Source organism: Episyrphus balteatus, chromosome 1 (assembly GCF_945859705.1).
Source record: "Episyrphus balteatus chromosome 1, idEpiBalt1.1, whole genome shotgun sequence".
Classification (NCBI taxonomy): Eukaryota; Metazoa; Arthropoda; class Insecta; order Diptera; family Syrphidae; genus Episyrphus; species Episyrphus balteatus.
In genome coordinates this window covers 28,311,205-28,337,549 of record NC_079134.1, presented here as the reverse complement: position 1 = coordinate 28,337,549, position 26,345 = coordinate 28,311,205, and the positions used below count along the sequence as shown (strand labels likewise).

At 30.4% G+C, this 26,345-nt stretch overlaps 1 protein-coding gene across 2 annotated transcripts in view; it reads right to left on the bottom strand.

The window, feature by feature from the left end:
* The window catches only part of LOC129905381 (inactive dipeptidyl peptidase 10), a 162,299-nt gene that overhangs the window by 22,803 nt on the left and 113,151 nt on the right, over positions 1-26,345 (bottom strand). For both annotated transcript variants that reach the window (XM_055980857.1, XM_055980858.1), the window contains exons 4-5: positions 6,560-6,827; positions 6,030-6,327 (exon numbers count right to left, since the gene is read on the bottom strand). In XM_055980857.1, the coding sequence (XP_055836832.1) occupies positions 6,030-6,327; positions 6,560-6,827 (566 nt within the window). The remainder of the gene's footprint in view (positions 1-6,029; positions 6,328-6,559; positions 6,828-26,345) is intronic.

Sequence of the window (26,345 nt, the reverse complement as noted above, 5' to 3'; positions counted from 1 at the left end):
AAACCAAAATCCCACCCCCTTATAGAAATCCCAAAAGAACTGACTGGAAGAATTTCGGTCAAGTTTTTAGTGCAAAGTTACGCAATATACCCAATATAAATACAGATTCGGTGGATGAGCTCGAATCAAAGGTAATGACCTTTGAACGAGCAATGATCACTGCCTTTAAAGTCTCTTGTCCGGTGAGACATAGTAGCAAAATATTTCCCCCTTGGTGGAACGAAGACCTGTCTAATCTGAGGAAAATGACTAGAACAATCTTCAACATCTGCCATAAACACAAATTCTATGAACCCTATAAGGAAAGCTGGGAGGAATACTGTCACTCCATAGAAGATATTAAGGATTCTGCCAGGCTTAGCAAGGTTTTATCGAGGGAACACACAAATCCCTCGTTTCTTAAAAAGTCTGACGGATCCTGGACAATATCTCCAGCTGAATCCTTAGAATTATTAATGACTACTCATTTTCCGGGGTGCGTTGATAGCACCTCTGAAGTGAACATAAATCCCACTTTGCTATCAGTTACGACTGAGCAAGTAAACCTCCTGATAACAAAAGAAAATATAGCTTGGGCTATTAACACTTTCTCTCCGTACAAATCCCCAGGCCCTGATGGTATTCTGCCCATTATGCTGCAAAATCAGCAAGAGATAGCAGTTCCATGGCTTGAAAAAATCTTTAAAGGCTGCCTTCTTCTTAATCATGTGCCCAAGTCTTGGAGACAAGTTAGCGTGGTTTTCATACCCAAAGTGGGCAAAAGAGGACATGAATCCGCGAAGGATTTCCGGCCAATAAGTTTAACATCAAGGGGCACGGTAGTGCCCAGCCAAGTTCTCTAGCAACTTTGGCACTACACCCTTATTTACAGGAAACAACTCAGGCCATTTTCGACCCCCCTCTAACTTCCACACCAAAGACGCCAGAATATTCAAACTCACTACATTTGTTGAGCTCGTAAAAACCAAATTCCTCACAAAATTTCAGCGTCCTACGATGAGTAGTTTCTGAGATATAGGGCTTCAAAAATCGCAAAAACCGTAACTGACTGACTGACTGACTGATTCACTCACTGACAGATCATCAAAATTATTTAGAACTTCCCGATATCGTAGAAACTTGAAATTTTACACGGTGATAGGACTTGTGGTGTATACAAAGGAAAAAATCGAAAATTTGGGATTTTCAATTCAGGGGGCGTGGCATCCGCCCATTTCCGCTGAATTTTCATAAATTATTATAGAGCACTTCTGATTGTCGTAGAATCTTGAAATTTGGTAGAATAGTAGAGCTGGTAGTTCATACAAAGGAAAAAATTTAAAACTTGAGAATTTCAGCCAGGGGGCGTGGCAACCGCCCATATCCGCTGAATTTTCATCATATATTAATAGAGCACTTCTGATTGTCGTAGAATCTTGAAATTTGGTAGAATGGTAGAGCTGGTAGTTTATACAAAGGAAAAAATTTTAAATTTGAGAATTTCAGCCAGGGGGCGTGGCAACCGGCATTCCCGCTGAATTTTCATCAAATATTATAGAGCACTTCTGATTGTCGTAGAATCTTGAAATTTGGTAAAATGGTGGAGCTGGTAGTTTACACAAAGGAAAAAATTTTAAGTTTGAGAATTTCAGGCAGGGGGCGTGGCAACCACCCATTTTCACTGAATTTTCATCAAATATAGAGATTTTATATTCTACAGCCATACCTTGCAAAAAGTAGTGAAATCACAACAAAAACATTACTGTTAAAAAAAGAGCCAAGTTCTCTTATATTGAAATTATGCTGGCACAAAAAGTACTGAGATGTAAAAGTGTACCAAGTTCTAAAGTTTGGGTTCAAATTCGTATCAATAAAATTTTGATTGTTTACTTGGCAATTTTTGAAATAACTTTAAAAATCGATAGTTAAGAAAAATTGTCAAAAGAACAATCAAAATTTTATTGATACGAATTTGAACCCAAACTTTAGAACTTGGTACACTTTTACATCTCAGTACTTTTTGTGCCAGCATAATTTCAATATAAGAGAACTTGGCTCTTTTTTTAACAGTAATGTTTTTGTTGTGATCTTTCTTACTTAAATCCTTAGAACGAATCTTAGAAACTCATATTAGAGACATTTTTAAAAGATGTCCTCTAGCCAGTTCGCAGCACGCTTATATGAGGGGCAAATCTACGGAAACAGCCCTCCATGAAGTCGTTCGAACAATTGAGAACTCGATTCACTTTAAAGAATATACCCTAGCTACCTTCTTGGATGTAGAGGGAGCTTTTAACAATATCCTAACCGAATCTATTCTCGAAGCTTTAGTGACTTTTGAAGTAGAAGACTATATCAGAAGTTGGATTATTTCAATGCTAAAAGAGAGAAGAATTCAAGCAAGCTTAGGAATTTCAAACTGTTTTAAATGTGTTAATAGGGGTACGCCTCAGAATGGCGTTCTTTCCCCACTTTTATGGCTCCTTGTCATGAACAATATCCTCGTGAAGCTTGAGAGAAGTGGAGTGAAGGCAGTGGCATATGCGGATGATCTGGTTGTACTTGTATCAGGAAAGTTTTTACCTGTGATCAGTGAAATGACTGACACGGCTTTGAGAAAAGTTAGCAACTGGGCTACAAGCTGTGGCCTAGGAGTTAATCAAAGTATGACGGAACTGATGCTTTTTACAACTAAAACCAAAATCCCTGTCTTCCCTCTACCTCAGCTCAACGGCCAAATCTTATCACTTTCTTCTAGCGCCAAATATTTAGGTGTAATTTTGGACACTAAACTGAGCTGGAAGCTTAATATAGAAGAGCGGGTTAGAAAGGCGAGCATTGCTTTCTATGCCTGCAGTAAAACCTTTATGAAAAAATGGGGTCTTAAATCAAAAATGATTCTATGGACTTATACAGCGGTTGTACGACCCATTCTTACCTACGGCGCCATTGTTTGGTGGCCTGCACTCAGTAAAGCTTATAATATCAACAAACTTAAGAAAATCCAGAGAACAGCAAGCGTAGGGACGACTGGAGCCCTCCGGTCGTGCCCCACGGAGGCTCTAAACGTTCTCTTGCACCTCTTACCCATAGACCTTCATATCAAATACCAGGTCTCTTGTAGCGTTTTAAGGCTAAAAGAAACAGGTAGTTGGAAGGCAAAATCTTTTGGTCACAGTGACACAACAAATTTAATACCATCGGATATGCTTCTGACACCCACAGACTACTGCACCCCTATTCTGAATACTGTAATGAATTGCAAGGTCAGCTTCCCGTCGAGATCAGACTGGGAAGAGGGCATTGTGACGAGAGGCTTCGACACCTGCATTTTCACTGATGGCTCAAAAATGGACTGTGGGGTCGGTTCGGGTGTCTACTATGAATCCCTCAATATCTCAAAATCCTTTCGACTACCAAACTTTGCCAGTGTATTCCAAGCGGAATTGCTGGCAATTAAAGAAGCTTGCAAATTACTTAGAGTATATCCAAATCAAAACCAAAATATAGCTATACTAACAGATAGTCAGGCAGCTATAAAAGCAATTGCTTCGGTCACGACATCCTCCAAATTGGTTCAGCAGTGCAGAGAGGAACTCTCATTGCTGAGTGAAAGCCTCACAATCACTCTCATCTGGATCCCAGGTCACAGTGGTTTTAAAGGCAATGAAAAGGCGGATGAACTGGCCAGGCAAGGATCAGCCCTTCATGAGTCACTAGCAGAAATAGTTAACATTCCCATAGGAGTCATGAAGGGCGATATCTTCTTAAAATACCTAATAAAAGCTAACAATAGGTGGCACAACTTGACTAGCTGCGTCATATCCAGAAAAATCTGGCCCACCTATAATAAATCCAAAACATATGACCTAATCTCTAGACCCAGAAAAGATATTAGCAGAATCGTTGCGGTGTGCACAGGACATTGGCCGATAGGGGAACATGCAGCAAAGTTGGGTATACCGCACAATACCTACTGTCGCAGCTGCTTGGACCAGCAAGAAAAAGAAACCGTCTACCATTTCCTATGTCAATGTCCCGCCCTTGCTAGGAATAGAGCACTCTCTCTCTGGGGAGCGAATTCTTTAATGTCATAGATAACATCTCAGAATCAAAGATCAAAGACTTGATCTCGTTCCTAAATGCAACAAAGTGGATTTAGGACTGCCTAACACTTGTTTTTCCCTTTTTTAAAAACAATTAAAAATGTATTTCAAATAAATCCAATTATCACTCACAGGTTTCATAAGTTTTGGTATCGAAACGGCGCATCCGGCGCTATTTGGGTCAATCAAACATGGTTTGCCTTGACCGCCATCTCTACCTACCTACCTTTATATTTTTTATTTGCAATTTTTTTGATGTCATTTTTTAGGTGGATAAATGTTAAACAAAATTCAATAACAATATTATAAACAAATATTTTGTAGTTCGAGAAAAATAAATTTAAACGTATAAAAACGGCAAAAATTTCAAATAAAAATTTAAAAAATTAAAATTTTATTTATACACAGATTTTTGAATGTAATATTTGAAAAGAATTAAAAACCAATTTTGTGATAGGAGGTGTACTTTAAGAATAATAAAATAAAACGTAAAAGCAAAAACTACGAAAGTAGCTAATATGTAATATCAAAAACCGAAATAAAATATAAAAACAAATTTTAACGGGAAATTTAAAGTAACTATTTTCCAACCAGAATTATCAAACATTTAAAAAAAAGATGATTTAACTCGAGAGAAAAAAAACTTTATGTATGAGTCAAAAATTTCCCATACAAATTTGTATGGGGAAAGTATGACCCTAGAGGCATGGGTTAATGAGAATGACCTCAAACAATTTTTTGTTTTGTTAAATTCAACTTATTTAGGCCCTAAACTTTCGATCTAGGGGGTGTCTCCCCCGAAAACATCACTTTTGGAAATAACGGACACCCTAATGTAGTATGTATGTATTTATTTTGAAAGAATGGAAGGGAACTAAAATGTACCGTCGTCGTCGAGTCATAAGAAGATATGCACTTTTTCATAACAATTATACTATACCTATGAGGGTTTTTGAAGGCTGAATTTGAATAAAGAACAACCTCCACAGTACCAAACTTATTTGAAAACATGTCAATACTTCTTACCCTAGATAAGTCAGTCAGAATACTGAAGGTACAAAAAGTCAACGAATTTTTTTCGATGGGTACTTCGAATTATATTGAATATAAACTTGAAACCTCATAGCGCTTAAAAGTATCAATTAAATAGTTTGCAAATTATCGAGTATAATGTACACACAAAATTTTAATGGTGATTATACCCAAAGGCTTCAAAATGCTAAACCTTGTTGAGTATTAATAACTTAAACTAAAAACTATCATCCTTTTGTTACACATAAAATAAACTATTTTGATCAACCACATGGAAACATGAACTTACATACAATTTTCACTATACAACAATACCCAATGGACCAATAAATATCCTATACCGCATCACCTGTCAAATTCAGAATTATATATGAGAGTATAAAGTCTAAGCCACATGCCTGATGCTGCCATCGCCGGCCGCATCAAATACCAAAGTTTCTGTTAACTCAAATAATTGAAATTGTTAAACCTATATTCCAGAGGGGAAATATCGTCATCATCATCCAACATCATCATCATTTCAACCTCTCTGTTGTCTGTCCATAGTAAATGACTTTTCCAAAAGTACCTATTCCCTCCCCACCCCCACTTTATTGAATGGTTACTGTCATCCAACTGCTCTCTTTAACCTCAAACCACCTGGAGATGTCAATCAACCTGTCAGTATTTTGAATAACTCAATGTGTTATCCAAATTCAAATTGCACATTCAAGAGGCTCATAAATTGGATTCCAACAACAACAACAACAACAACAAAAAAGAGAAACAAAAATAATGTCCTTTTGATTAATAGTAAGGAATAAAAAATAAAAAATATTTTTGTTTGTGTGTGTGTGTAAGTTTGTGTATATAATTTTTTTTTTTTTTTGATAAATATAATTCACACCCACACAAAACAAAAAAAATACCTACTGTCCGTCCAGTGATGGCGGCGGCTTCACTAAATTCCTCTGGATATCCGTCAAATTACTTATGTCAACTATCCACAGATGAACTTCTGGATTTGTGGTGCCCGGCGTTGGATATCGAACACTCTTTGTTTCCGGAAACGAACTGCCCGAACTCATGCCAGCACCAGCGGCTATAATCGCTCCCGATGCCAGCCACGGATACGTCATGATGCCAACGTTCGTATCATTAAACGAGGCATACATGAATTGGCTGCCATCCGGTGATGACCATATCGCTTCGGGTTTTGAAAAGATTTCCTCTGTGAAAATTGGATTACAAAACAAAAAAAAAAGAAGAGGAAACAGTATTAAAAAATCTGTTGCGTTTTTATAGTAAAATTGGTAATAAATTGTGAATAATTGACAGGATATGTGAATAAAAGCAACTTCTATAAAAGCTTTTAAATAATCTCTAGCCCCCCACAAATTGTCCAACTGAGAGGAATTTTGAGATGAGAGTAAATCAAAGTAAAAAAATGTTGTGAACCTTACCCTGATACAACCAGTCAGGAATACCATTATAAATGACATTCTGATATCCTGTATTCGTTATACGGATGTCCTCTTCCTCTGCTGGTGATTGTCTTAAATATATATCGTTGTCAGCTACAATAATTAGGGATGTTGTATTGCCCAACCATGCGGCGTACTGTAGACGAGTTCTTTGTACTTTTGGTGAGTCCTTCAGTTTCACTGGCATGTGATGGTCATTTTCAACATCATATATCGTATAGAATGCGGTAAAGGACCGTTGAAAAATCTACAAAAAAAAAAAATAAAAATCCAAAATTAAAAAGGATCTTAGTAATTAATTTTAATTAGAAAATTAAATCTTGTTTCGGATAAGAATAGAAATAGTTTTTTTTTTTTTTTTTTTTGTTGGGAAGGAGTTTATCCCACTTCTGATACCATGTAATTCTAAGTTTTATTTACACACAAGTTCCTATTAAAATACAAAGTAAAGGAGTTAAAGAATTGAAAGTTGTAATTAATTTAATTAGAAAATAGGATCCTATGTAAGATGGGAATAGAGTTTTTTCTCTTTGGTTTTATCCCACTTCTGATACTTTGTAAATTTATTCGTTTTTAAATTGTTTCTCGTTTGGTATCATTACAAAATTTATTACTTATTTAGGGAACATAGAGAAAAAAAACTGTCTGTTTATCTTTCAGAATTTTATTTGAAACGAATAAAAATAGGAAAAAAGGACGACGGAAAAAAAACGAACAGTCCAAAATTAACTCAGTTCAATTCAATTTCCTTCTCATAAAAACGATAGAACTTTAACCGCAATAATAATAATTTTTAAAAAAAGCTAAAAAAATATTTGACCTTCAAAGGAAGCAAGGAAAAAAGGCGACAGAAGCTAACAATCCGAATGGAATGAAATCGGAACTTCAAAAATTATTTTCAGCAAAAAAAACTGAAAAAAAAAAATGAAAAGGTTATCTTGCTCTTTTTATCTGGTATACTTGAGTTCTGGTGCTATGGTCAATACCCAGTGTCGCTATTTATAGAATTTATATATATTTATCGAAGGACGAATGAATTGACTCTACCAACAACTACTATATACTGCCAACCAACAACATCATTGGCGAAGATAAGAAAAGAATGTTAAAAAAAATATAACAATTTTTCAAGGGAAAGGACTTTTAAGGACGACTGCGATTTGTCATTGTGAATAAAAATTTTTTTTTTTTTTTTGTATTCAATAGTTATACACATCGTGTATGTACGTCAATTGTACGTCAGAAGTATACGAGTATGCTATTGAAGAACAACTGGTCAGTTGCTTCCGGAGTTGAGATTTTTTTTTGTCAAGTTTTCAATGAGGACTCGATGACATTGTTTGGTACCAGAATCATTACATACACATGAGTGTAGGTGAATAAAAGATTGATTGTATTTGTGGTATTTATAGACTGATTTTGAGAGAATTTAAACAAAAAGTAGTATTGAGAGTATAGCAATTTGATAAATTGAAATACTGCCAATTTGGTTAATTATTTGATTTCAGGATTTTTTTCTTTGATAAATGCGAAAGAAAAAAAGAAACCGGAAATCCTTTTCATTTGAGCTGATTTTTGATTCTTTTTTTTTTTTTTTGCAAATTTTGCAGTTTTTAAATTTGGCTGCCTTGCAGACTGAATTTCAAACAGACTTTAAGGGTGATTCGTTACTTCATTCATTCATTCATTCATACATACTTTTACATTTTAAGGTCCTGGTTGAAAGGAATTTTAGAACTTCAGATAAGGAAATGTGACATTACGATACAAGACAAATCTGAAAACTGTGAGTATAGCAATTCCTGTCATGTCAGTTTGGAATTGGCATACAGCAGCTTATACTATTTTCATAGATAGAAAACGTCTATTGTGCATATACTCCAATCAAAGCGTCATTTAACCTTGCGCACAGAGGCACTGTCAGTTTTTATTTTATGGATCGATAGGGGTATATTTAAATAGCTTAAATCCAATTTCTCACCACCTGATCATTCTTTTTAGCGGAGTTATTCACAAAAATGCATTTTTTGGGATATTTTAGTTCTAAGCTTATATCTTTGCTCCAGTTTGTCGTAGACCAAAAAATAAACATGCATTCTCTTCCTTATAATATTTTCTATCGTTGTATGTAATTTCATTGTATTAAAGTGAGTTACTACAAAATGGCAGCCAGTTAAAGTCAAATTTTAGTTATTAAAAAACACATTTTCGTTTTTATTTCTAAAAAAGCTTATTTTATGCTCAACATTTTTCTAACCTATTTTGTAGCCATCTTAATTTCCTACATTTTTTAATTTAAAATCAACTCTTTATCACCAAAGATGACCGAGAAATTGATAAATGAACGCACGAAAAACCGGTGCGAAACCACTCAAAAATATCGTTTTTTGGGAATAACTCGGCTTCAGAATGTCCTACGACAAAAAATAAAGCAATTAATTGTTCGTGACAACATTTTCTATCGATTTAGTACACATTCTTTTTGTTGAAACAAATAAAAAATAAGTAATATTAAGTCAAAATCGTTTTTTTGTTTAGCAAACTCTTGCCTTATTATTTTATAAACGGTGCAAGTATTGGCTAACAAAATAAAATACTGTTGTTGTCCTTTAAATTATCTACAATTTAAAAAAAAACTTAGCTCTCTACGACCCACATTAATTAATTTTTAAAAAAAGTTCCAAATGACCAACGAAAAACATGAGACAAATCCTCTTATAACAAGAAACAATGAAAACAACCCTTCTCACTGAGAACTATTATTCGACATATAAACAAGGGAAATTTTTTTAAATTTTCTTATGGAATGATACTTCCTTAAAATTATAATAACTCGGCTCCCGTGGGTCGTAGAGAGCTAATTTTTTTTATATTGTAGATAATTTAAAGGACTACAACAGTATTTTATTTTGTTAGCCAATACTTGCACCTTTTATAAAATAATAAGGCAAGAGTTTGCTAAACAAAAAAACGTCTTTGACTTAATATTACTTATTTTTTATTTGTTTCAACAACAACAGAAATAGACAAAAATGTGTTTTTAACAACAAGAATTTGACTTTAAATGGCTGCCATTTTGAATTTACTGACTCAAATACAATTAAATTACATAAAACGATAGAAAATATTATAAGGAAGAGAATGCATGTTTATTTTTTGGTCTACGACAAACTGGAGCAAAGATATTAGCTTAGAAGTAAAATATCCCAAAAAATGCATTTTTGTGAATAACTCCGCTAAAAAGAATGATCAGGTGGTGAGAAATTGGGTTTAAGCCTTTCAGATATACCCCTATCGATCCATGAAATAAAAACTGACAGTGTCTCTGTTCGCAGGGTTAGGCCCTTTTTTCCGACGCTTTCACTGGAGTAATAATATATGTAAAGAAAATAGTGTCGGACAATTTTTGACTTTTTGTTCTGTTGGTAGATAAAGTTGAAATTGGGAAATGATTTTTAATTTGGATACAAAACGGCCCACTTGCCAAATGCCACAATAATTTGGAAAAAATATTTATTGTTTCTAATCAATAACAACTAATAGGTTCAAATAACTTTTAGGCGATGTCCACTGTTTTCTTGAGTACCTAATAGAGTTTTGCGTGTCTTGTCGGTGAAAAAATGTCTGGTTGCAAAACTGCCGTAAAAATTTTGTTTTTGTTCAAAAACGGAGGTATTAAAATTGTGTTTTCAACACGCTTTTGGTCATTTTGTTAAAAAGAGTTTTGTGGTTATATTTTTGCAGAGGCATTTTACACTAAAATTTTTTTTTTTAAACGATCTATCAAGCATCAAGGGCTTTTTTATTTCTTTTTTTTTCAGATACATAATCTAAAAATGACTTTAATGATTCAAAAAAATACATTGCACTGAAAGAAAAAAACGCTGAGAGTTGATAAATGTGGCAAAGGTAAGAATATATGTGTTCATCTGTTCCATCATAAACTTTTAGCTATTATGCTACTTCGACAAATGAAATTTTTTGGAATAGTATTGCTCTTCAGGAGGTTAAAAGCTATTTTACATTTTATTAAGTTATAAACTGATAAATTTTCTTATATTTACATTACAGCGATACTTCAAACACTTTATTACCTCAAAATAATTTAATAATTTAAATAAGTTCAAAAACTGAAAACCGACTACAGCAACTCGGTAAAAAAATCAGTTTAATCGAAATTTCATCCAGTTTGAATCCTATGAGATCTGTTTTTTTGGGTGATTCTCTTGAGGGAAAATTAAATATTTCTTAGGACTAAAACTAACGGTACCTTTCATGTAGGTTACCGAAAAAGCAATGTTAGTTTTTTTTACAAAAAGGGTTCGAACAATTTTAATCAAAATGTTTGCATGTAAATAAGACCAATGTTTTGAAATAAAAATAAAATGCACGACTGGGTCGCACGTACTTGCTCTTGTAGTTCAAAGTATCTTTATCTTAAATATCTTTTGGAAATCTTAGGTTTTTTAAGTGTCGAGAAAAAAAAAACATCGAAAGTTAAAAAATCAATTAATTTTTTTTCCCACAACTTTTTTTTAACTTTTTTTACATTTTACACTTCAAAATGATATCTGTAAATTTTAAATAAAATTGGCTTATGCTTTGATAAAATACCTTAAACCTTAAAAAATATGTAAATTTTTGAAAAACGGCAACGCCATATTTTCGTTCTCCGCATTTTTTGAGAAAAACTAAAAACGCAGATTTGTTAGAATCAATAAGACTATTACGCACACCAAATTTAATCAAAATCGTTGGAGTCGTTTTCGAGAAAATTGCAATACCTCGAAAACTTTATATGGGAGATATGCGTTAAAAAGGAGATTTAAAAAAAATAAAAAAAAAACGGACCTAGGAAATTACACAAAAATCATCTGTACCAGGTTTCAAGCAAATCCATCCATCTGTTTAGGCAATAGCTCGATGTACAGATGGACGCACAGACCGACGGACGGCATGACGAAAACCACTTTTTTGATTTTCTCCATTATCGTAATGTTGGTTTTGATTAAAACCTCGAATTTTTTTTCTACACGAAACCAATACTTGCCCTATAGAGCAAGTAAAAATATTTTTTGGGTCGTTATTAACGTTATCTGCCATGAAAAGTATGTTTTATTTCTGGATGTATACGTAAACGACCAAGCCGCTTCCAACGCAGTGAAAACTTCTTTAGTATCGTAGTGATTTGAAACAAGATGAAACGAATACGCGACACGAACATTCAACTTGTTATGACTTTTTTGTTTTAATAGATAATTAAATGAAATGTACCTACTGTAGATAGGTAATTAAATAAATAAATGTACAAAATTTCAATTAATTTCATATTCAAAATTCTGAGATAACGGTAAAAATATGTTCTTTTTCTGCACACGTTATATCTTTTGATCTAGAGTACATACAAATTTGATTTAAATTTAATACGCATGCTGATAACAAAACCTTTCATTTGATATATCACAATTAACTGTACGAGCTCTACAAGTTACACAATCTTAATAAGCTTTCAGATGATATAAAATTAATGTAGATAGGTTGTCATATAAAAAACATGTATTTAAAGGAGATAGAATAAAAAATATAGACAGATTTTTTCTTTTTTTTTTTTTGAGGTTTCACTTCTACCACGTGTGAATTGCACACATGACTTTTTTTTTTTCTTTACTTATGAATAACCCTAAAAAAATCAAATTATATTTTTTCCTTTTTTAATAAACACTTTTACCATGAGAGTATTATGTGCAACTCAGTGGTGTAATTTATTTCAATTGTGATTCAAACCTTAAAACCGTTTTAATTGTTGTCGTTGTTATCAATCAAAAATTGTTATCAACTACAAAATGACGTTATTTTTTTTTTTTTTTTATTTATGTACAAAATAGTTGAACCATACCGAGAATACCACTTAAAAGGTCACATAATGGTCAAATAATATCAATTTGTCTGTGAAATTGCTAAAAAATAGACCAGTTTGCTTTTAGATGTTATCATACGAAAAAGTTACACATACCTACACCACAGTGACCCTAAACAAAAGCATTACGAACATTCTGAAGCACCAAATTTTGATATATCTACACTAGGCTGCTTTACAAACTTTTCTATTTATTTCTGTATGCAATGACTCAATGAGCATCCTAAGTTTTTGGACACGAGTGTCGAATGCAACAGTGTTAAAAAGTATGCCAAGTATGCTGATGATCATACCCAGGAAGGGAAAAAATCACTTTTCTGGGTGCTGGGGAAAAGTGCGTCTTTAAAGATTTTTTAAAAATGATTACCTATAAAATATGTCCGATGATTTGAGACTAAAATCAACTACGTAGGCTGAACAGTTTTTAAGAAAAAACATTGCATAGGAATTGCTTTTCGAGGAACGTTGTTTTTGTTGCAATTTTTATAAATGCTGCTTGGATCCTGACTTCATTGTGAATAAATAATAACAACATAGTATTTTTTTCAAAACTTTTCAAAAACTCCAATTATTACAATATTTTTAGAGAAGCATGAAATAAAATCCTAGTATAATCACTTTATGCAATAAGGTTTTGAGCACCTTGTTATTATACAGCGTACATATTTAAAATTTTAAGTATTTCATAATAAAGGAATTTTTTACTCTTACAAAATTCAAATTCTTATTATGCAAATAAATGATTCTAAAGTATTTCGTTTATTTAATAAAATACAATCCTTTACCATAATCTGACTTTCTTTTTCAAAATACTGATCCACAGTACAGTAATTGCAAGAAAAATCAGGATTAAATATAAAAAAAAAACAATACTGTTTTTCATATTTGCAAGCAAAAGAATCAGCAATATTCTTCAATACCCCTTCAACCTTTTAGATAAAAAAGAAAAGAATTAACAATCATTGTTCAATACAATACAATTGAAGTAAAGGGAGAACTATGGGTCGAGAAAATACATAAGTAAGCCAAACTAAAAGAAAAGGACTTAAGAAAAAAACTACTTAAAGACCCCTCAATACAGCACATTTTCAAGTAAATTTCTCAATATCCTGCTTCAAATCCTCCTGCGATGGGATTATGGGGATCCACAAAAAGAAAGAAAAAAAAAAAAACACTATTTTCACCGTTCAGCAAAGATTTAAGTCTTCATAGTCCTTTGGGAAACTATTCTTCCATGGTCTGCTGATTTTTTTTTTTTTTACTTCTGGTAAACATATCAAAGGATTTCATTTTCTAACTTAAACTTAAAGATAGTTTAAGGGCTCGTTGAAAAAAAGCTTAATTTAAAAAAAAAAAATTTAAGAAGTTAAAAGCTTTAAATGTTTTCATCAAAATTGTGATTAAAGAAAATTGTAAGATATGACCTCTTTACATTAAAAAGGACATTACCAATAACTTTAATCGTATTGCTTTTTAGTGGAAACAACAAATTAAAGCTTAAACCCACAACATCTTCAGGATGCTTAAGAACAAGTACATAAAACACCCACATTTCATTTTCTCATTCAAATCATATTTATTTTTCATCTCTTTCTCTAGACTAGAGTGTACTTTTTGAACTTCTCATGTTACATTGAATTTCAAGTATATTTTCTTATGCAACAATGAATTCGAATCCTTTTTTGTATAGTTTTCATTTTATTGTGTACATTGTTCTGAATATATCCCAGGATTTAGTTGAAAATCCTTTTTTTTTTTTGTTAACACATCCGCAAAAAAGAAAAAAAAAATATCTTGTTCCTGCCAACGCAGACTAGCTGTTGAATTTTCTTATGTTTTAAAGATTGAAATGTTGAATCAACATCAACGATGTGACAAGGCAAGAAATTGCTTCTTTAAGCAAATTGAGTACTCTTTTTAAAGCAAAATAAAAATAAAAATAATATTAATATTACTAAAAGCAATAATTGCCTACAACAACAACAACAAAAAAAAATCTATATGTAAAATTGAAAGACGAAGAACTTTTGCCAAGAATATTCATTTTATTCTCAAGTGCGGCTTTGTATAAATTTATTAGAGAAAAAAAGAAAAAAGAATGAAAAAAAAAAGGACAAAGTGAAAAGGAAAGAAGAGAAAAGAGAGAAGGCACATTATTTCCACTTGAAATGTGATAATCCTATGAGATGGTTTCTGTGAGCACAGAAAAGCCTTACATATAGATAGCCTAATCAAATTAAAATTTCGTCTCGTTTTCTTTTTTTTTTTTCTTTCAAATAATTATTTGAAATATAATAACATTTTGGCAGTGTTCTCGATCCTGGGAGAAGAAATAATAAAAAAAAAGTTTGAAAAATGAAGGAGATACAAAAGAGGAAATAACGCTCAATTAATAATATACTTTGTGAGAGCTTAACTAATCACTTTACAGTTCTTATTCTTTTTTTTTTTTTCATTTTTTGAAAATTGCGAGAAAATTTAAAAAGTCAGCATTTATTTCAATTAAATTATAGATTCATAGTATTGAGTCCTTGGAATATGAATTATATTGTCATTGGAAAATGGAAGTTTGTGTTTCAAGAAATCTAGAAAATGGTCAAGGGAATTAGGAATTCAAATCATGTTTAAGTCAATGATTGATAAGATCAGCCTTAATGCAACGATAAAGGAGTACGATTTCCTATTTATTGATTATGTAATAATTTGTACATTTATGTAAGTTAAATAAAAAAAAAAAAAAAAAAATTTTTAAAAAATCAGGTCCTTAATACATATTTTGTTCCTCAAAAAAGTCAAAGTATTCTGTTATCTTAATTAATATTTCAATTATTTTATTTAAACCATTTAACAGAGAATGACCAAAAAAAAAAAAATTAACTTGAATATTATGTCTAATATTCGCCCATTGGTCGCCATTTGTGACAGGGGTAAAGATTAATGGCTTCCGTTTCTGGTTCTCACAAGCCGCGTCGGTCGTGGTATTCAACGAATTTACACCCTTCTTGGTCAATGGGTTTTCGTTTTGTTTTATTTCTTTTGGGGGATAGCTACATAATACCATAGCGAAAAGTGAGTGGCATGTGAAAGTAAAATAACACAAAAACGAATTAAATAACACTGGTCAACAAGGTTTTTGCCACAACAACCAAAATATACTTTTCTAGTAGTTTTTGATGTGCTGAACTCGAATCTGAAGTCAGAAAATTGTTATTGGCCTCCGTTTTTTAAATATTACCGTTAGAAAATGTAAAAAAACGTAATTTTGGCTGCTTTCGAGGTTATGTTTTTTTGTGGGGTAATACATTGTGAGTAAATTTGTAACGGTGGCTATAAGAACTGATTTTATTCTTTCAAAAAATGTTTAAATCTTTCCGATATCTGTTTTACTGCCCGAGATATTTAAAATTTAAGCAGCGGTCTTTGAATCAAAAACAACACTGGCCAACCAAATTAAACTTTTTTTGCCACAAGAACCAAAATATACTTTTCTGAATGTTTTTGGGTTGCTGAGCTCGAATCCGCAATCAGAAAAATTTTATTAGCCTTAGTTCTTGAAATATTACCGTTATAAAGTGCAAAAAAAAAGGTTTTTTTTATAACGGTTATATTTCAAGAACGGAGGCTAATAGAATTTTTCTGATTGCGGATTCGTGCTCAGCAACCCAAAAACCTTCAGAAAAGTATATTTTGGTTCTTGTGGCAAAAATTCTGTGATCAGAGACTTAATCTTTAAATTAAGTTTAATTTCTCTTTGGCTTATTAACTGAAATTTAAGATATCTCGAGCAATAAAAGAGATATCGGGAAAATTTAAACAGTTTTTGAAAGTAGAATAACCGTTCTTATAATAACCGTTACAAATTTGTTTCTAATGAATTACCCCACATAAAAACAGAACCTCGAAAAGAGCCAAAATGACGTTTTTTAGCATTTTATAACGGTAATATTTCAAAAACGGAGGCCAATCAAATTTTTCTGACTTCAGATTCGGATTCAGCACCCCGAAAAATACTAGAAAAATATATTTTGGTTCTTGTGGCAAAAAAAAAGTCAAATTTTGTTGACCAGTGTAATTTGGGTTGATTTGAGGGTATTTATGCTGAGTCTTTTGCCAAATGTCTTTTATATAACGAAGAATAAAACCAATTTGTTGAGAAATATTATGTTGATAGCAGAATATTTTTACTAATAACACTTCTTCTGTGCAACATTTTGAATTTATTATAGAAACTTATTAAGGAAACGTCTATAATGAAGTGCTAAATTTATTTATAAAAAAAAAAAAAATAATGTCTACTTCGTATTTTTACAGAAATAAGAGTCTTTAGCAAAAATTAACTTGTCCATAATAATCAACCAATATCAGCTTAATGAGTTCTCAAATTCGCCATTCAATATAATATTTTATTAATTTTTTTTTTTTTAAACGACTTAAATTACACTCACGGTCAAAAACAAACATCATTTTAGTAGAGTTGGCAAATTTAAGGATTATTAAGTTTATTAGAATTTTTTTTTTTTAATTTTTTTTTTTGTAATCATTTTTTTTTTTTAATACAATATCCATAAAATTTTTCTTATTTATAGTGGAGTAACTAAAGCCCTTGTATATAAAAACTATAGTACTATCATGAATTCAATCGACTGAAGCGCCGTCTGGTTCAAGAGAGCGGACCTATTTCTGGAATGATTTAGGCAGGAGTGGGGGACTAAGAATAATCAGATAATGAAGGAGTCACCAAAATATTGGAATATTATTTAAATATTGGAATATTATTTAAATTTTCAATTTGGGGGGAATGTCACTATTTAGCTTTGTAGATAGAGAGAGATAGGAAGATGTATAAGCAGAAATGGAAGTTGTTTATTAAAAATAATAAAAAAAAACAAAAACGTACAACCACGGTTACCCATAAGTTAAAATTTTTTTTTTTTTGTAATTAAACAATATAGATTTCTATGAACTTATTTTGTTTTAAAATAAAATAAAAAATGGGGAATTAAATACACATTTCGAAAAAAAAACAAGGAAAATATAAAAAAGTTATAAAGTTCTCCCATCGGAACATGATGTCGAGAAACATTTAATATTTTTTTAATTTAATTCAGATTTCAATTTTTCTTGATATTTATTCGCATCTTCTCAAGTAATTGCGTTGTAAACTAAACACATATGTACAAAATAATGAAACATCAAATTTAAAAAGTGATTTCGAAACATTTCGTCAATACTTGCAGTGCATGTGACATATATAGATGACTGTATTTAAATGTATGTATTTCGCAAAATGATAATAATCTACTTAAATATTTTAGTTAAATTTGACGAATGTGGCAATCACGTGTGAATTAAAATTTAAAATTGTATTCTTCTTTGGAAATGTTTGTTTTTTTTTTTGTATTCTTCTTTTTCAAATATTTTTTTCTTGTTTCCTAGGTGATTGCTGTCGAATAGAATATTTTGTTTTGAAAATTTGAATATATTTTTGTTTTGGAATTTTCTTTGATATTTATTCTTACGCAATGTTGCAACATTTAACTTAACTCTAATTTATTTTATTAATATAATAATAGAGCAATTTATGCTATATCATTATAACCTTTGTTTCTAACAAAAGATTTTGTTTTGTTAATTACAGGGCACTCTACAATTGATTCTAGAGATGTTAATTTTTATAATAAAAAATTTGTAATTACCTATGTTGTTTCGAACTTTTTTTTTATTATAAGATTTTTGTTCAATGTTTAAGCTTTTTATTAATAAGTTGGTATTGTGGTACATATATAGGTAGTCTTTAACCGTTTTCTTATAATAAAAGGTTTAAAACTTGACAAAAATAATACAATTTTAGAAAACATTTAACATTTTGTTATATCAAAAACTAACAACCTTCCTTTGAATTTCATCTGCCTCCCCTTTATTATTTAGTTTTTAGGTTTATTTACTTTGTAGCTCAAAATGATGCAGTTTAAAGCTCGTTTTAATATGTATTATCAATTTAAATTATAAAGTAAAAACAATAATAAATAATAAGCAATATAAGATAAATTAAATGTTGCAACATTGCCTTAGAATATATCAAATAAAAGTCTCAAAACAAAAATCTATTCAAATTTGCAAAAATAAATTATTTGATTCAAAAATACTCAAATCACTATCACCTAGGAAACAAGAAATGAACAAAGCGTTTTAAAAAAAAATATTTTTGTTTACATTTTTCCTTCCCTATTTCCAGGCTGTCGAAATTCAAACACATGATTTCGGTTTTTTCTCTTTATCCTATTAAATTGATAAAAGTATTTTTCTCCCTCTTACACACGTATTTAATTCCTTCATTCTACCTTTCTAAGCTGGAATAAAGCTATCGCAGCGCACCCTAGTTAAAGGAAGCGGACCTAATAAATTCACGTTCATGATAGTACTATAGTTTATATATACAAGGCTAAAGCTCAAAAATTTGCAATATTAGGGAACCCGGCCGAACAGCTTAGATTTTGATGATCTTTTTTTTCAAACGTCGGTAATTAAAAATACTTTAAGGTCTATAGATTAAAAATTTCCGGTGTTGCCGTTTTGATTTTTTAAATTTAATTGAAGATTTTTGTGAACAAAAAATTTTTTTTTTCAAAAATTTTTCTTAAATTTCATAAATTAATTGTAATCCAGTCAAATAAGGGTTTAACCTCGGAATGAATGTTAGTAGAAATTTTTTTTGCTCAATATCTTCCTTTTGCCATTCTATAACATATCTCAAAAGTCTAGAAAAATCTCATGTCCGCTTGTCGCGATTTCAAGGCCAAATCGCGAAATGGAGATTTTCAAAATTAGCAAAAATAGGCTATGGTATTATATACATATATGATACATGATTTCAAGGTATTTTTTAATGCTGATTCCAAAAAATCTAAAATCAAGACAATCTGACGTCTCTGGAAAAAGTTATACCTGTTTTTCATCTGTCAACTCATATTATTATAACAGTTGCAAACTTACTGCCGAAAACCCCTAAAAGTTATGGTAGATGAACCAAATTTTGCATGAAGATTTTAGAATCAATCATTATTAAAAATCAAAACAATCCATTACAAAAAATATATATACCTACGAAATAATGGTATTTTTTGATGAAGGGGCAAATTTTAGGATATGCACTAAAGAAGATTCTTGTTCATCTTAGGAATAAGTGCTAATAGGCTAATTTTTTCATTTTAATCTTTGTTTGGATATTCTTTAAGTACCCTCAAAAATCTAAAAAAAATCTCATGTCCGCAAGTCCTAATTTTCTTGGTTTGAAGATAAGGTGCAGATTTTAAAAAATTGAAAAACTACACTTCAGATATTTGTGTCAGATCAACATGAATAAGGTGCATTACTTTTCAGGGATGGTCAGGTTGACTTGTTTGTGAGTTTTGTTGGAATAATTGTTAAAAAATACCTTTAAATCATGTCGCTTATGTTGGTATACATATAAAAATTTAAACTTTTCTTATTATTTTTTTAAAATCTGCAACTTATCTTCAAACCAAGAAAATTAGGACCTGCGGACATTAGATTTTTTTTTGATTTTTGAGGGTAATTAAAGAATATCCAAACAAAGATTAAAATGAAAAAATTAGCCTATTAGCACTTATTCCTAAGATGAACAAGAATCTTCTTTAGTGCATATCCTTAAATTTGCCCCTTCATCAAAAAATACCATTATTTCATAGGTATATATATTTTTTGTAATGGATTGTTTTGATTTTTAATAATGATGGATTCTAAAATCTTCATGCAAAATTTGGTTCGTCTACCATAACTTTTAGGGGTTTTCGGCAGTAAATTTGCAACTGTTATAATAATATGAGTTGACAGATGAAAAACAGGTATAACTTTTTCCAGAGACGTCAGATTGTCTTGATTTTAGATTTTTTGGAATCAGCATTAAAAAATACCTTGAAATCATGTATCATATATGTATATAATACCATAGCCTATTTTTGCTAATTTTGAAAATCTCCATTTCGCGATTTGACCTTGAAATCGCGACAAGCGGACATGAGATTTTTCTAGACTTTTGAGATATATTATAGAATGGCAAAAGGAAGATATTGAGCAAAAAAAATTTCTACTAACATTCATTCCGAGATTTACCCTTTTTTTCTCCTTATTTGACTGTATTATTGATGCCAAAAGATTGTCTTGGAAATTCAAGGAAAAAAAATATATGGGAGTGAGGGACAATCTTTCATCGTTCAAGCGATAGATGCAATTTTCTTATTGATTGACTTCAAACACAAAAAAAAATATTTGAACACAACGGCAACACCTACAATATTTAAATGTACATTTTTAAAAAGCTAGAAGCTTAGTCATATTTGTAAAATTAAAATTAAGTTAGTTGAATTAAGGGCTTTTGAAAGAATGGTAACTCAACTCCGATTTTTGAAAAAATAATTATTGAAAAAATTTTAACATGTGGTTTTTAAAACTTTTTCGTAATATAAAATGCATTTTTTTTTCAAATTTTTTTGGCCACATTTATTATGTTTTGAAATTATAAAAAGAAATGTCAATATGTATTAAGGTTTATGAAAAAAATTAAAAAGTATTTCATTTTCGAAGAACTTTTTTGAATAGAAGTTTTGGAAAACATTTTAACTTATTTTTTTTTTTTAAAGCTCGACTTCTAAATATAAAATTATTTTTTATTAATTTAATAACCCTTACTGTTGAAAGTTAAATAGCAAAAATTTAAAGTTCTAATTTACCAAAGAAAATCAATTATTTCAATGCAAAAATTCAGTTTTTATCAAAAAAACCCATTGAAATTGAAGTAATTTTAATTTTTTTTTAAACTGTACCTAATAGATATTGCCTTTTCCTCTTCGGAATTCAACTGATAATATCTATTTATGGCCAACAATTTTTTTAAAATAAATTCATATTTTATTAGAAAAAGTTTGGAAAAAGTCATTTAAAATTTTTTTCTTAAACATTTTTTTTTTAATTCTGAGTTTGAGTACCATTTTTTCAAAAACTCTTCATTAAATTTAGTGGATTTAAATTTAAGAGATAAAAATGAGCTTCTGGCTTTTTAAAAATGTATTTTAAAATATTGTAGGTGTTGCCGTTGTTTTCAAAATATTTGTTTTTGTGTTTGAAGTCAGATTGTGAGAAAATTGCATTTATCGCTTAAACGATGGAAGATTGTCCCTTACTCCTTTATACTTTTTTTCCTTAAATTACCTAGAGAATGTTTTGCTATCATTTGTTTTATGAAATTTAAGCAAAAAAAAAATGGTTTTGTTCAAAAAAAATTTAATTTTAATTTTAAAAAACAATACAGCAACATCGGCAATTTTTAATCTATAGACTTTAAAGTATTTTTAATTACCTACGTTTGAAAAAAAAATCGTCAAATTAAGAGCTGTTCGGCCGGGTTCCCTAATAATTTGCTTTAGTTACTCTACTATTAAGGATTTTCAGTTTATATAACACAAAATTCAAAAATATTTTTGAAAATGTGTGTCAAAATGTTAAAAAGTTGGTATTCTTTCGAATCATATGGTTGTTTGTTTGAGTCTCTTTCTTCTGAGTACTGAAAGAAGCATCTACTGAACCCTTTAAAACATACAGTTAATTTCTGTTAATAGTTGGGAACTACCCATTTTTAAGAAAATGTTAACCCACAAAAAACAAAATTCAAAAAGAATCATAGATCCGTTTTCAAAGAAAAAATTGGCTTTTTTAAATTCAAAAAATGCATTTCTAAGAAATTGTAATTTTTTTTTTTTATCAAAATTTTATTTTGAAAAATCATTTTTTTGGAAAAAAGGATCGATGAATTGTTTTTAATCTTTGTTTTATATATCTTTGTTATTAGTTTATTTATTTGATCATATATTTTACGTTATATTTATTGATGTTTGGGCTTAAATGATCCGTTTTATAGATGCAATTAATTAAATAAAAAAATTAATTCATATTTTACCCAACGTTTCGCTAGTAATTTCCAGCTTCTTCAGGGGTTAATATTTATTATCTTTAAAAACAAATTATAAAAATTGTGGTTTTAGTCTATTATTATGAAATCAGTTGAAAATATTTTAATTATTTAAATGGTTAATTATTTTGTCTATAGCACTTACTTTTTTTAATGAATTTTGAGATTTACATTATTTTAAATAAATTAACATTTAATAAACAACACATTAATAATTTAACATTCATTGGACAACAAAACTTAAGCCTAATATCACTTCTTATCACAGATCAATTGTTGTTACTTATGGCAACACTATATATCGAGCTGATATTGTCTAGGTCTTCTTTATGATTCATTGTTGTTGTTGATTTTTGTTGTATTCGCAGACTTTCCAATGTATAGCGAGTGGTGGTGCGGTTTTCTTTATCTAATATTGTTACATTGTCAAAGTCTGCGAGATGATCATTCTCTATCATATGCTGCGAGAGTGCTGTAGCTGATCTCTTCTTTCTTATGTCAGCTTCATGTTCTGATAGTCTTACTGCAAGCTTACGTTTTGTTGTACCTATGTATACCATGTTGCACATGCTGTTGTTGTTGCCTTTGCATGGTATTTGATATACTACATTATGCTGATCTGTTTTTTGTGTGGGTGGTTTTGTTTTTGTAAATATTGAATTTAACGTGTAATTAGCTCTGTGTGCGAAACTGCATTTATCTCTATCAATTGGCATTGTTTTGTTAAGAGAGCTGTTATCAGTTAGACGTGGAATATATGTTAAAGAGTAATATCTAGGGTTGCCAGATTTTACTTTTTGTGTTATTATTTGGTTATTTTTGTTTTGTATTAGGTGAAGTTTATTGTTAATTAGTTCATTGATTATTGTGTTCGGAAAATTGTTCATTTGTAAAATTGTTTTTATTTTTATGATGTTTTCTTTATGGTAGATGTTGTCACTTATATCTAACACTTTGTTGATGAAATTGGTTGCTGTATTTATTTTGTATTTTATTGGTTGGTACGACATATAGTTAATCATTCTTCCTGATGAGATTGGCTTGGTATACCAGTCAAAAAAGATGTTGTTATTATTTCTTATGAGTTTCATTTCAAGGAACGGAAGTTGGTTGTTCATTTCTGTTTCTATGGTGAAGTTTAATTTCGTATGGTATTGGTTTAGGGTTTCCATTATTATTTCACTGTCTTTCTTTTTGATGATTGCAACCATATCGTCAACATATTTGGCTATGAATTTTATTTTTATGTTTGATTTTTTCAATTTATCTATTGTTTCGTCTAGTAGGTGGTCAAGTACAATGTCGGCAATTGTAGGGGATAGTGGGTTTCCCATAGGCATACCGAAAGTTTGGCTATAGAGTTTTTGATCGTATTTGAAGTAATTGTTATCTGTTAAGCAGAATTGTAGGATTTTTAGAAAATTATTTTTAGGTATTTTAGTGTGGGTTTTAAGAGTTTCCCAGTTTTTCATTATTATTTTTATGGCTGTGTATGTCGGTATATTGGTGAATAGTGATACTACGTCGAATGATACTAAGATATCTTCTTCATCCAATGTTACTTGTTTGATTTTGTTTTTTAGTATAAATGAGTTTTTGACATTGTAATCTTCAGATACCAAAGTTTTCAGGATCTGACCAATGTGTTTAGATAAATTATAGCACGGAACATTAGTTGATGCTGCTATTGGTCGTAGTGGTATGTTCGGTTTATGTATTTTTGGAAGTCCGTAGAGAACAGGAGCTGATGCTACAGAACAAAAAAGTTGTTCTTTTTGTCTGGAATCAATGATGTTTTGTTTAAATAATCCATTCACTATTTCATTGTTAGTTTTTTGCAAATTGGTTGTAGGGTCAGTCCTGATTGTTTTATAGGTGTTTTTATCTTCGAGGAGTAGTTTCATTTTATGGTTGTAATCTTGTTTGTATAGGATAACTGTTTTATTGCCTTTGTCTGCATTTGTAATGATGATCTCATTTTTATGTTTTTTGATGATATTTTTAGTTATTGTAAAAGTTTTCAAAATAAATTTTTCTCTTTGTGTATTTTTTATTTTTCTTTTAAAATTTAAAATTCTGTTTGATAATGTAGATCTGGCAACCTCTTTCTGTTTACTGTCTTCTATTGTTTGTATGTATTGTTCGATCTCGGCAACTATGTGAATTGGTGAGAAATTTTCATTAGTTATCGGCAGAGCGAATTTTTTCCCTAGAGAAAGTAACCATTTGCTCTCTATTGGAAACTCTACGTTTGTTTTGTTTTCAAACCAACTTTCATTATATATGAGGCCTAGTTTGATGGTGTGTTTTTCTTTTAGTTTATTGAATTTAGTTTGTTGTATTGATTGTGTTTTTGTTATTGTGTATTGGTATATTTGTGATTGCCTTGATACGAACGTATTGTATTCTATTTCATTAAGTGTATTTATCTAATGAAAATTTCTCACCAATTCACATAGTTGCCGAGATCGAACAATACATACAAACAATAGAAGACAGTAAACAGAAAGAGGTTGCCAGATCTACATTATCAAACAGAATTTTAAATTTTAAAAGAAAAATAAAAAATACACAAAGAGAAAAATTTATTTTGAAAACTTTTACAATAACTAAAAATATCATCAAAAAACATAAAAATGAGATCATCATTACAAATGCAGACAAAGGCAATAAAACAGTTATCCTATACAAACAAGATTACAACCATAAAATGAAACTACTCCTCGAAGATAAAAACACCTATAAAACAATCAGGACTGACCCTACAACCAATTTGCAAAAAACTAACAATGAAATAGTGAATGGATTATTTAAACAAAACATCATTGATTCCAGACAAAAAGAACAACTTTTTTGTTCTGTAGCATCAGCTCCTGTTCTCTACGGACTTCCAAAAATACATAAACCGAACATACCACTACGACCAATAGCAGCATCAACTAATGTTCCGTGCTATAATTTATCTAAACACATTGGTCAGATCCTGAAAACTTTGGTATCTGAAGATTACAATGTCAAAAACTCATTTATACTAAAAAACAAAATCAAACAAGTAACATTGGATGAAGAAGATATCTTAGTATCATTCGACGTAGTATCACTATTCACCAATATACCGACATACACAGCCATAAAAATAATAATGAAAAACTGGGAAACTCTTAAAACCCACACTAAAATACCTAAAAATAATTTTCTAAAAATCCTACAATTCTGCTTAACAGATAACAATTACTTCAAATACGATCAAAAACTCTATAGCCAAACTTTCGGTATGCCTATGGGAAACCCACTATCCCCTACAATTGCCGACATTGTACTTGACCACCTACTAGACGAAACAATAGATAAATTGAAAAAATCAAACATAAAAATAAAATTCATAGCCAAATATGTTGACGATATGGTTGCAATCATCAAAAAGAAAGACAGTGAAATAATAATGGAAACCCTAAACCAATACCATACGAAATTAAACTTCACCATAGAAACAGAAATGAACAACCAACTTCCGTTCCTTGAAATGAAACTCATAAGAAATAATAACAACATCTTTTTTGACTGGTATACCAAGCCAATCTCATCAGGAAGAATGATTAACTATATGTCGTACCAACCAATAAAATACAAAATAAATACAGCAACCAATTTCATCAACAAAGTGTTAGATATAAGTGACAACATCTACCATAAAGAAAACATCATAAAAATAAAAACAATTTTACAAATGAACAATTTTCCGAACACAATAATCAATGAACTAATTAACAATAAACTTCACCTAATACAAAACAAAAATAACCAAATAATAACACAAAAAGTAAAATCTGGCAACCCTAGATATTACTCTTTAACATATATTC